Below are 13,879 nucleotides of genomic sequence, written 5' to 3'. Positions count from 1 at the left end.
TTAACTTTTGAGAAAAGTGACAAGAAACTTATTTTATTTAGAATGTCCCAAAGAATATTAAAAATATAGTTTTCGAAGGAAAATAGGAGATTTTTGGGAATAGTGCGCGCCGCACCGGCAAAAATCGGATGGACATGCATAATTAACAATTAAATAACAACGGTGTAAATTGAAGTTAGACCCGATCAGTCTGCAGAATCTTGAAAATGAATGTTTGAACTACAATATAAGTACTTGGCAACCTCAAAAATACTAATTTAAATATGAGTTTTTAAGCATTGTAAATGCGTATTTTAGCATTTTTTAGATTTTAAATCGCCTATAACTCAAAAACTATCAATTTCTGAGAAGAATCACAAGATACCTTTCTTATTTAGAATGACCCATTAAACCTAACAAAAAATATTTTTCGGGTCAAAAAAGGTGATCTTTTGTATTTGTTTAAAAAAATTGTTTAAACATTTCCTGCCCAAAAATTCCGCCCGGTACCCTTCAGATTTGTTTAAAGGGGACATTTTTGAATAGGAATCCACAAAGAAATCGAATCAGAAATTGATTCAGACGGGGCGGTCTCACCACATGGACTAAATACCAAAATTCAAAAATATATTTTTGCAGACTGAAGAAACAGTGCTTGAAAGTTTGATGTGGAAGTCGAACAGTCCGATTTGGGAAGCCATCGCTCTTTCTGGAGGATCAATTCCAAAATTTGAAGAAACGGCTCTTCCAAATCAAGTTGTATATGACAGAAACGGACTTAGGAATGAGTCCAATGACATTCCTACGTTAATAAGTAAGTATTATAGATAATAAACATCTATGAAATTTAAAGCAACTTAACTATTTTTAATGGGAAATAAGCCATTTCCTCGGTAGAATGCAGTAGGATGTGGTTACCTATACTAAAAGAGGAAGTCAATAGAAAGAAAATACACGATTAGTAAGTCAATAACATATCGAGTTAGTACTAATATTATTTATAATTTAAAATAACATATGTGCATATTAAGGTCAGAATTTGGTATTAGTTTTGAGAGTAAACTAAAGTAAGACCTAATACTTACGATGTCGGGATAGTATCACGAGGTTTTTTCCTGGTTTTCGCTCGTGATTTACTATGGAATCCCTAACGCGAGAATTTTACTGTCATCGTTGCATGTGGTTGTCTTTAAGACAGATCACATGCTATGATTTTTTTGTGACGGATCGAATAGGGAACTTGCACATTTTTTTTATTACATAATAATGTTCAGTTTTGTATAAAAATGATATTTCCAAAATTTCACGCTTCAAAAACTCATAATAACTTAGAAGTACAAATTTAAAGTCTTTTTTATCTTAAAATAGTTCAAACTACCCGTGACGTCACAGAGTTTGACTATGTGGTTCAGTTTACGGTTATATTTACGTATATTCTTCTTCTTCTTCTTTAGTTTATTGGCCTCCAACTACTTGGTTATTTAGCCAGATCGTCGTCGGGGAATAAAGGAAAAATATTTATATTCTAATGACATTTATCGTATTTCATATACGATAATGGGCATCATTGTAATAAAATATACCAGTTTGTTGAGATTGCAGTTTGATACAGTTTTTGAAGGAAAAGAAAGAAGGTTTACTATTGAAAATAAAACCATTTTGTAAAAGTACAAATTTTCATACGAAATAGTTCAAACGATCAAAAACATTTATAACGTCACATAACTGTATTTTCTACTGACGTTTATAATGTCTAATTTAAAATTATATATACAATTGGTGTAGAATGTAAACATACAACCTTGTGACGTCACGACCCGTTTTGGGGTGGCTGGTATAAGTTGAATTTTTAGTCGTCTTTAGGGGCCAAACGAAAGACAAACAAAACTTTTTTATTTTTGATACAGGTTCTAAATTATGTTCTGTTGTGATTTATACCATTTTTTTCGAATTTAAAATTTTATGCAAGTTCCCTATTGAATGAACTATCTTTCAGTAAAGTCGTCCCAGGAACGCAACTCATAAATATTAGCAATATCGTTTTAAAGTCTTCTACTTTAAAATGTATAATATGTCTGAATTGCCGATATAAATAAGTCATATTAAATAAATTATTAGAAGATTTTTTTACTAAGCAACAACATTTTTGTTTAATTTATTAATATTTTTTGTATTTTGACAACGGCATCTGATTTGGACATCGAAACGTTAATAAAATCATTTTTTTTTTTTTAGTAAACTTGTGGCTTATTTCCCATTAAAAATAGTTAATTACAAAAATGCCACAAAAAAATAGCTTCAGAACAACATTAAAGCAACTTATAACACTGAGTGTAGAATTCACAACCAATCTTGGGAGATTTATTGTATAAAGAATCCCGTAAAGTAGACACGTCTTGTCCCCTCAAAAACCTAACCAGAAGTAAAGCTTTTTTCTTAAAAGAAGAAAGAATTTTAAAAAGTCGTGGTACTTTCATTGTGAAGTAATTGTGTAAATATAATTTTATAATTAGTGTAGGAAACAAAGGTTGAACCTTGCAAAATGGACACAAGTCCGGTTTTATTTTTTTTCTGGTATATCAAGGGGTGCTTATTATAAGACTAACTTTTTCTGAAAAAATTTCGCCCCGGAACCTCCCTTTTCACCCCTTTAAAGGGGGTAATTTGTAGTTTTTGCGGAACTTAGCCCTTCCTGTAACTTTTACAAAAATTTCTTTTATAGAAATATGAAGAGAACTATATTTTCTACGATTTATTTCCGACACCATCTCTCTATCATCCACCGTTTAGCGGGGGTGGCGCCCTAAAGTAGACAAGTTTTTAAAAAAGGTGTTTTTAAAAAAAATATATTTTTCCGTAACTGTCACGGAAATTAAGAAAAAATCCTGCGGAAATTATTCACAAATAATTGACTGATTTTTTGGTATAGGTTTCACTTAAGGGTAATTGCCCCTTTTTTTAATTACAGGGTGTTACATTTTAAAAAACCTCTTTTTATACCATCTGAACCGTTTATGCTAGAGTAAAAAGACTTTCAGCGATTACCCATGTACTGGTGCTATTTACAAATTTGTATAATGCACCCCCATTTTTTCCCCGGAACCACCCCAAAAAAAGAAGAATTAATAAATAAATTGATTTTCTTGGAATCCTTCACACACAATGCCCTTTATTAATATGCTTCATATATCATTTTGTGCACGTTATTATTACCCATGCATGGACACCAAAAGCAATTTCCTAGTGCAACCCTTGTAGCAAAAAAAAATAAATAAAATGGGGGGTTGAAAATTTTTTTTTTGTTTTTTGCTTTTTGATCCATATGGGCATATGCTTCATCAATAGTGCTTTTTAAAAATATATATGGTTATTGCAACATCTCTGCGAAAACCACCCCTATCCTTGAAAATATACTGCAGAAACTATTCCTATCCCTTGGCGAGCATGTTTTTACGATTTTCTCATTACCTATGTATTCTTTTTAAACAAAACTTATACAAGGTTAAAGACCACTATTTACTCTAAAAATTATGTCCTATTCATTTTTTCGTATAAGCAACCGTTACGGCACAGTGGCGCCGTAAACCTCATATATGCTTTGGCGGGCTCCAGTTTTTGTTTTTTTTTTTCGTCATCTGTTCGTTTTATTGATAAAGTATTTATGCAAAATAAAACAACACAGTGTAACCTACAAATTATGATTTATGCACATTTTATATTCTTTGCTCCCCAAAGCCACAGTGGTGGCCCAAAATAAATTTTTGCATATTTTCGCCACCTACATGCATTTTATTGCATTAATGATACCTTAACAGCACAATATTTACCCTTAGGTGGTCGCTACGCAGTGGCGGATCCAGGGAGGGGTGATGGGGGTGATCACCTCCCCCCCTCTCAAACCAAGTGATATTATATTCAAAGATTATAAAAATATTCATTTATTTTTATAGAAATTTAACCAATTGGCACCCCCCTCTTAACCATGCTGGATCCGCCACTGTCGCTAAAGCATAAAAAGTCATTCTTATAAAAATAATATTAATATAATATAAGTATTTCTATAAAAATAAATGAATATTTTTATAATCTTCAAATATAATATCACTTGGTTTGAGAGGGGTGGGGGTGATCGCCCCCATCACCCCTCCCTGGATCCGCCACTGCTTAGCGACCACTTAGGGGTGAATATTGTGCTATTAAGGTAGCATTAACGCAATAAAATGCGTGTAGGTGGCGAAAATATGAAAAAATTTATTTTGGGCCACCACTGTAGCTTTGGGGAGCAAAGAATGTAAAATGTGCATAGGTCATGATTTGTAGGTTACACTGTGTTGTTTTATTTTACATAAGTACTTTATCAATAAAACAAACAGATGACGAAAAAATAAACAAAAACTGGAGCCCGTCAAAGCATATATGAGGTTTACGGCGCCACTGTGCCGTAACGGTTGCTTAAACGAAAAAAATGAATAGAACCTAATCTTTAGAGTAAATAGTGGTCTTTAACCTTGTATAAGTTTTGTTTAAAAAAAAATGAATAGGTAATGAGAAAATCGTAAAAACATGCTGGATAAGGTATAGGGGTAGTTTCTGCAGTATATTTTCAAGGATAGGGGTGGTTTGCGCAGGGATGTTGCAATAACCATATACATTTTTGAAAAGCACTATTGATGAAGCATATGCACATATGGATCAAAAAGCAAAAAACAAAAAAAAATTTTCAACCCCCCATTTTATTTATTATTTTTGGCTACAGGGGTTGCACTAGGAAATCGCTTTTAGTATCCATGCATGGGTAATAATAACTTGCACAAAATGATATATGAAGCATATTAATGAAGGGCATTGTGTGTGAAGGATTCCAAGAAAATCACTTTATTTATTAATTCTTCTTTTTTTGGGTGGTTCCGGGGAAAAATGGGGGTGCATTATACAAATTTGTAAATAGCACCAGTACATGGGTAATCGCTGAAAGTCTTTTTACTCTAGCATAAACGGTTCAGATGGTATAAAAAGGGGTTTTTTAAAATGTAACAACCTGTAATTAAAAAAAGGGCAATTATCCTTAAGTGAAACCTATACCAAAAAATTAATCATCTATTTGTGAATAATTTACGCAGCATTTCTTTTTAATTTCCGTTACAGTTAGGGAAAAATATATATTTTTTAAAAACATCTTTTTTAAAAACTTGTCAATTTTGGGGCGCCACCCTTGCTAAACGGTGGACGATAGAGAGATGCTGTCGGAAACAAATCGTAGAAAATATAGTCCTCTTCATATTTCTATAAAAGAAATTTTTTGTAAAAGGTACAGGAAGGGCTACGTTCTGCAAAAACCATAAATTACCCCCTTTAAAGGGGTGAAAAGGGGGGTTCCGGGGCGAAATTTTTTCAGAAAAAGTTAGTCTTATAATAAGCACCCCTTGATATGCCAGAAAAAAAAAACCGGACTTGTGTCCATTTTGCAAGGTTCAACCTCTGTTTCCTACACTAAATTATGTTGTATAAAATCAATACCGAAGTTTTACAAAAAACATTTACTGAAACCGTATTGATTTACTGATTTTCTGTGTTGTTCAATGAATCTTTGTTCTTTAGATATTCATCAATCACCTGTTCCATCTGCAGTGGACCGTTTCCAATCACCCATCCAAAATGCCAGCAGAAATCTTTTCCCAAATATTCAACCAGGGCAATCGGTATTGCAAAAGAATCCACAGCTAAGTAAGTACTATTTAGTCACTCATTGATTGTTCATTTTTCTCATCCAATCTTTTTTAGTCATTGTTGATAAAGAAGGTAATAAGAAATGGATCTCTTTTGCAGATGTTGATAATAAGCAACAACCTGCTCCTGAAAATGTTCGGCGAAGATTAGGGAGCTTAGCAATCATATTCAGAAAGGTATACAGATCATTTTTATTTTTATCAGCAAACATGTTTTTTATTTTTCTCAGCAAATACGTTCAAAAATAATCTGTGTGGCTAAAACAATACCATAATCTTTTTAATCTTTTCTTAGAAGGGTTTGCAGTTTTATAATGAAAATCTTTACAAAGTAAATAAAACGCATAAATCATATAGTGCAGTCATTGAAGCTTTTTAGCTCAGAAATTTTTTACTATTAACCGATTTACATGAAATTTTGGAACTAGGCTTATCCTACTCTTAACTTCAAAAGTGATATTGAGCCGAACTCCACTTTCACCCTGGGGGTGGTTGCCACCCCTTTTCGGTGGTGGAATTTTTTTTTCAAAATAACTTCAGATATCGATAGAAGACCTAATTTGAAGCAAAACATGTTGTATAAAGTTTTTTCAAAAACCCAATAGTTTTCAAGTTATTGGCAATTGAAAATTCGGAATTTTCTCACGATTTTCAACAGTTTTTTGCAAATATCTCCAAAAATACGCATTTATGCAATAATATGATACTGAACAAAATTGTAGCTGTTAAAAAAATGAACAAATTGGTTCTTTAAAGAGTGTTCTAGGTGCAATATTAAGCGAGATATTGAAGATCAAAGCCATTGTTTATTTTGTGTGAAATTTAATCGATGTATTCAATGCCAACTAGCGGAGAGCGAATAAATTTTATGCATGCTAATTAGAAAGAATTTTATAGTGCTTTAAAATGAATACTGTTAGAAGTCTTTTGTACGTAAAATGAGTGAGCTGTGATGAAAAAAAGAGGAACATCTAATGTTTTTTTTTTAAATCAATGGATTTCATAAGTGCAATTTCCACCAAAATTAAAATTAATCGTATTCCGTCTAAAATCAACTTTAATATAAAGAGTTTGATGGATTCTAGCAGTTTCGCTGCTTTGGAACAAATATTTTTTGAAAAAATCACGATTTTAAGAAAAAAGAATTTTTAAAAAAAGTTTTTAAAAGAACCACCTTTTCATAATATCTCAAAAATAATGAAAGATACGTAAAAAAGTGTAATAATAAAAAAATAGGTTTTTTTGACAAAAATTTTGGTTTGTTTGTTTTTCCTATCACACAAAAATTGACGAAGATATGATTGATTAAAGAGCGCGACCACAATCTCTCTCGAGCACTTTGACCCTGCACCGTTTCAAAATAAATGGTTTTTCACTACATATACTGAAAAAAGTTGTAGCTCTTTTAATTACCTTCAAAATGGTTTTTTATGTTGTGATAGCTTCAAAATTTAAGTAGTTATGGCCCAAAAACTAATCGTATTTTTTTCTACTTAGTAAACTAAACATTTTTAAATGTATAATCATACATATTCAATGTTTTAATTTAGGGGTAGTTTTAAGGGTTAAAGAACTTGAGCATATGATTTTTCAGCATAGCTTTTTCGAGAACGTGGAACGATATTTAAATCCTTTTTAGTTTACAAAAAAAAAATTATACAATTTTTAATCGAGGGGTTGATTTTAAGGGTTGAAAGGGGGTTAATATGATAATTAAGATAGGGAACATAAAATATCATTTACTATATATTTAAATCTTTTTATGTCATACTAAATTAATTTTTTGTAAATTTTTTCGATTTAGCGGTTGTTTGCAAGGGTTGTACGGTTTTCAATGGGATGAAAATGAGTTTAACATAAGGTTATTGTGTTAGAAAACACTTCACAATGTCACTCTTTATTATTAAACACGTTTTCTGGCGATAAATTGGCTCAATTTCAATTTTTCCATTAAGGGGTTGTTTTCACCCCTTAAAAAGAAAAAAGAATGTGTGTGTACTTTGTACGCACGTAAGAAGTTATACTTCTATTATTATGATTTCAACGAAATTAAGTATAACAGGTTATTTGTATTTTATTTAAATATTAAACTAACTTTCTTTACCTACCTACCACTTTTAAAAATTTTTTATTAAAACGATACCAAAAATATAAACAAAAATATGAATCGTCCGGGATTTGAACCAGGGAATTGATCTCCGGTCACACGCTCTACCACTGAGCTATATCCCTTCTGCTTTGACAGGTTACAAGATTTCTCATATACTGAGCAAGTGAAGTATACAAATATACTTACTATTATTATAAAATATCTTATTCCCGAGGAAGACAAACCTTAAGACACAAAAATTATAATAAATAATACTAATACTTAACACTAATATATCCTTTTATATGATATAATAGGGCTTATTTGCGCTGACAGCGCTGATACATACATCTTGAAAGATTAGCAACGAAATACATACTGTCTGTGTGCGCATGCGCCCGGCATGTGATAAAATTTCACTCTCGATCGTAAAGAAGTATAACTTCAAAAAACGGAGTTCGGGTCAATAACACTTTTGAAGTTAAGGGTAAGATAAGTCTAATTCCAAAATCTCATGTAAATCGGTTTATAGTAAAAAATTTCGGAGGTAAAAACCTATTTTACGCTTCAGTGACTGCACTAATAAGAATTGCCATTTTAATTCTACAAACTAATACTTTGTCATATCAATTTATTATTTTAAGTAGGAATAAGCCACAAAATTGGCTACTGGGTAGGCACTGTGGTTCTCAGGATACAAATTAACTTATTCCGAACTAAAATAGTAAATAGGGATATAACTGTATAATAATTTGTAAAATTAAAATAATCATCATCATAAGTGGCTCGACAATCCGTTGTGGATCTTGGTCTGCTCGCAAAGAAGTCGCCGCTCCTGTCGATTCCTGGCAACTTCCCTTCATCTTCTCACCCTTAGAATCTTTAGGTCTTCTTCCATATCATCAATCCATCTTCTTCGTGGTCGTCCTCTACTTCTTGTGCCCTCTGGTTTTGAGAATGTTAATCTCTTCGTGTATTCGTGATCTGACATCCTAGCAATGTGTCCAGCCCATCTAAGTCTGTGCACTTTAACGAATTTCACAATATCTGGATCAGTGTATAACTGATATAAACTTACGTGTATAGAAATCGGCCCACTTAAAAATTTGGTCATTTTTGATGTCTCATATTTTCTAAACCTGTTGGCCGATTTAAGTGATTTTTTGAACATGTTATAGCCCGATTCTTTAACAATACCACTATTATAATATTGTTGCTAAACAAGTAAATTTTCATTGCATACCGGGTGTACCATTCAAACTGTGTTTTTTTCTCAAAGTTCGCGTCACCCTGTGGAATATTCTAGATATTATAAAATACTGAAATTAAAACTCAACTATAGCCTCAGGTTTTCTTAACATTCTGTTTTTTGGTTCATTCGTTTATGTTGGATAATAAAAAAGTTAGGTACTTTAACAACTAGACATGTTCTTCATCAATACACGATGTTTCTAAATAAGTGCGACAAACTTTAAGGGGTAATTCTGGATGAAAAAATAATGACAGTTGGCTTGATAAACGTTTGTCCGCAAATGTTTCGTTTCCGAGATACGGGATGTTGAATGTTTTCTTACAAACTAACGATTTATTTATTGCTTTAAAACCAGTTGAGATATGAAAATGAAATTTGGTAGGTTTTAAGAGATAGTTATTGCGGATTTTTTGACATAAAATTAAGAATTTAATATTCACCATTGGCGCGCATACGGGTAATATGATCGGTCATATTACCCGTATGCGCGCCAATGGTGAATATTAAATTCTTAATTTTATGTCAAAAAATCCGCAATAACTATCTCTTAAAACCTACCAAATTTCATTTTCATATCTCAACTGGTTTTAAAGCAATAAATAAATCGTTAGTTTGTAAGAAATAATTCAACATCACGTATCTCGGAAACGAAACATTTGCGGACAAACGTTTATCAAGTTAACTGTCATTATTTTTCATGCAGAATTACCTCTTAAAGTTTGTCGGACTTATTTAGAAACATCGTGTATTGATGAAGAACATGTCTAGTTGTTAAAGTACCTAACTTTTTTATTATCCAACATAAATGAATGAATCAAAAAACAGAATATTAAGAAAACCAGAGGCTATAGTTGCGTTTTAATTTCAGTATTTTATATATACTAGAATATTCCACAGGGTGACGCGAACTTTGAGGAAAAAACACAGGATTGGTACACCCGGTATACAATGAAAATTTATCTGTTTAGCAACAATATTATTACAGTGGTATTGTTAAAGAATCGGGCTATGACATGTTCAAGAAATCAATTAAATCGTCCAACAGGTTTAGGAGATACGAGTCATCAAAAATGACCAAAGGGCCTAGCCGGGTAAGATGGTGAAAAGTGCCCCCAACTCGATTTAAATTCCATATAGGCCACATTTTAGCACATATAGAGGAACTCACTTTCTGAAATTTTTAGCCCCCTAGGTGGTCACGTGCAGTGGCGTGCTGGAACTTTTCAAGCAGCCCGGTGATTTTATAGGAAAGCGGCCTCCCATCCTCATGTTACCTTCATGAGAATCATCAGAATTTTTTATTCATTATTTATAATGAAAACTTATTTGACCGGCCTCAAGAGGCCGAGGCCTCTCGGTGATTGCACCGATTCATTTATATGACCAGCACGCCACTGGTCACGTGACCCCCCTAGAGCCTAAAGGCTTTTATGTTTTTATTTTTTATCTCAGCCGCATCAAGAGCGAGCCAAAAACTTTATTTAAAAAAGTTGTAAGTTTCAAAAAGATTTACAGTGGAACCCCGATAAGTCGGTCCCCGATAACCCGGAAGTCCGGCTAACCCGGACCGATTTTCATCAGATAAACATTTTGATTTTCAATATTTTGTATTTTTCAATTTAATTGTGGCTTATTTCCAATCAAAATAGTTAATTATCAGACAATCCTTTCAACAATAAAAGTGTATGTAATATAATATTTGAGAGATAATGTGTCTAGACTCTCTGTGTCGTGTACTTATGTGTGTAATTTGAACACGAGATTAAAAATTACTCATAGTACACGCCGCAGAAACAACAGCCAGCTGTCTGTAGTATCTATTCCTTTTTATTTCAAACTGTCAGCATTGTTTAGGAAAGACTATTTAAAAAATTCTTTTATAAACAATGGTCTTTAGTATTGTGTGTCTTGTATTGTTTGGGTTTGGTGTTTTTTTTAGAATTGTAATGAGTAGGTAATATGTACTGTGCATATTTATAAAGATATTTCATGTTATTTCAATTCTAACGGAGTTTATCTGTAAGTATACCGTATTTTATTAATTTTTACCATATTCTCCGGCTATCTCGGATTTTCGATAACCCGGATCGGTCGTGGTCCCGATTAATCCGAGTTATCGAGGTTCCACTGTATATGAAAAAAAAAATTTTTATTTTTTGGCGGGAAATTCGAATTTTTAGAACAATTTTAAACTTTTAAATAACTCTGAAAACAAACTAAGACACTCGTTTTTACGAAAATCAATTATAACGTGTATTTTTGCACAATCTTTCACCCTGAATTTTTTCAGATTTTTAAAATTGGTGAAACGTACCTTTAAAAATAAAAAACCGCATTTTTTCGTTTTTTGATACATGTTTATACATATTTTTTAAAAAAGGTAACGCCGTCACTAGAGTAGGTGACTGAAAAATAATTGGCGTTTGCTTTATAAAAATTTTTTGTAACGCTATCCATTTTCAAGATACAGGGCGTTGAAGAAAACAAAATTTTACACATTTTTTACGATTTTGCTGAAACTACTGGCAACATTGTAATAAAACTTGGCGGGTTTTAAGAGGAAGTTATTGTGCATGTTTTGACATACAATTAAGGATTTGATATTCATCATTGGCGCGCATAGGGGTAATGGTCTGAACTTTTTAAAGAATAAAGATAGTACGCCACTGACATATTATTTCAAATTACCAATCGTTTTTGAATTCCTCGTTCAATTTGTGACAAAAAATCTATCTTCTTATTTTTTCACACGACGCGCCATTTTTATTAAAAAAATAAAAGATCTTAATCCTTACAAAGCATTCGAACTTCTAGTAGTTTCTACATCTACATACATAAACTCGTACATCCATTATAAAAATTAATTCGAATACTTTGGAAGCGTTAAGATATTTTATTTTTTGCAACAAAACGGCGCGTCGTATGAAAAAATGGGAAGATAGATTTTTTGTCACAAATGGAACGAGGATTTCAAAAATGATTGTTAATTTGAAATATGTCAGTGGCGTACCATATTTTTTTTTTTAAAAAGTTGAGACCATTACTCGTATGCGCGCCAATGATGACTATAAAATTCTTAATTGTATGTCAAAAAATGCACAATAACTACCTCTTAAAACCTGCCAAATTTTATTGCAATGTTGCCAGTAGTTTCGGCAAAATCGTAAAAAATGTGTAAAATTTTGTTTTCTTCAACGCCCTGTATCTTGAAAATGGATGGCGTTACAAAAAAATTTTATTAAGCAAACCCCAATTATTTTTCATTTTTTTTACCTATTCTAGTGACGGTGTTACCTTTTTTGAAAAATATGTATAAAATTGTATCAAAAAACGAAAAAAAAAACCGAAAAAATGCGGTTTTTTTATTTTTAAAGGTACGTTTCACCAATTTTAAAAATTTGAAAAAATTCAGGGTGAAAGATTGTGCAAAAATACACATTATAATTGATTTTCATAAAAACGAGTGCTTTATTTTTTTTTTTCAGAGTTATTTAAAAGTTTAAAATTGTTCTAAAAATTCGAATTTCCCGCCAAAAAATTTTAAAAAAATTTTTCATATAGATATTTTTGAAACTTACAACTTTTTTAAAAAAGTTTTTGGCTAGCTCTTGACGCGGCTGAGATAAAAAATAAAAACATAAAAAGCCTAATTAGGCTCTAGGGTGTCACGTGACCACCTAGGGGGCTAAAAATTTCAGAAAGTGAGTTCCTCTATATGTGCTAAAAAGTGACCTATATGGAATTTAAATTGAGTTGGGGGCACTTTTCACCATCTTACCCGGCTGGGCCCTTTTAAGTGGGCCGATTTCTATGCACGTAAGTTTAGTTCAAAGTTGTATCTTCGACGCAACATTTCATTTCCAAAATTAAAATAATAATTCTTCTTATTTATGCATTTCATTTCCAAAATTAAAATAATAATTCTTCTTATTTATGCATTTACAAACACGACGGTGGACCACATACTATGCTGCACCAAAATCTGGTATCTCCTAGACCTAGACCAATGAGCCAATTTCAGTACATAATTAATATTTTATATCGAAGACAATGAAAAAATAGAATATATGTTTTTAGTTCTACGTCTTGGCTGGAATCCGCATGGAACACCTTTGTATGAAATTAAATTTAGTAGATACAGAAGTTAAGAAAAAAATTTGGACTCAGTTTGAATATTCCATTCAAAACAGTGATCTAATAAAAGACAGGCACTTGGATCAACTGTTGATGTGTGCCGTTTATGTGATAAGCAGACTGTCAGATGTTCCGTTGAAGTTTCAAGATATTATGAAATTCTACAGGGAACAACCCCAATGCAATAGTAATGTTTATAGGAATGTGTTAATTACGAGAGAATGTATTGATGATGAAAGTAAGTCTTAGTATTTTTGTGTGTCAGCTGAAATAATTCAGATCAGTGTTTTTTATCTATAAGATTTATTAAGGGGGGGGGGTCAAGCACGTCTTTGTGATTTTATTTTGGAAACTATGGTACAATTATTTTATTTTTAAATTAAATAAACATTCAGTACAATTCAAAGAATAATATACTTAAAAAAATTTAACTCAAAACATTGAAGAATAGTCGAGTCGAGAACTGTCGAGTTTTTTTTTTTTAGTTTTAACAATTTTGGAGTTTCCGGTGTCACTCAGAAGTCAAAATATCGAAATATTTTCTAAAAATAAGGTGAAAATCCAACATATTTTTTATTATCGTAAAAAATATCTCGACAGCGTTACCATACGAAGTGTCCAAAGAAAGTCTGTGCAAAATTTCAGGTAGATCGGTCAAGTAGTTTTTGAATTACAATGTCCACCGCCTTTGAAAAAAGC

At 31.9% G+C, this 13,879-nt stretch overlaps 1 protein-coding gene across 3 annotated transcripts in view; it reads left to right on the top strand.

Annotated features, from left to right (window-relative positions):
* Positions 1 to 13,879, top strand: part of LOC126887439 (retinoblastoma-like protein 1) — a 45,104-nt gene that overhangs the window by 23,268 nt on the left and 7,957 nt on the right. For 2 of the 3 annotated variants that reach the window (XM_050654972.1, XM_050654971.1), the window contains exons 10-13: positions 619 to 793; positions 5,578 to 5,703; positions 5,761 to 5,882; positions 13,124 to 13,418. In XM_050654972.1, the coding sequence (XP_050510929.1) occupies positions 619 to 793; positions 5,578 to 5,703; positions 5,761 to 5,882; positions 13,124 to 13,418 (718 nt within the window). The remainder of the gene's footprint in view (positions 1 to 618; positions 794 to 5,577; positions 5,704 to 5,760; positions 5,883 to 13,123; positions 13,419 to 13,879) is intronic. The other variant, XM_050654973.1, reaches the window with a different exon arrangement.

Source organism: Diabrotica virgifera, chromosome 6 (assembly GCF_917563875.1).
Source record: "Diabrotica virgifera virgifera chromosome 6, PGI_DIABVI_V3a".
Taxonomy (NCBI): Eukaryota; Metazoa; Arthropoda; class Insecta; order Coleoptera; family Chrysomelidae; genus Diabrotica; species Diabrotica virgifera.
Note: the sequence above shows the minus strand (reverse complement) of the source record. Positions and strands in the feature narration are given on the sequence as shown.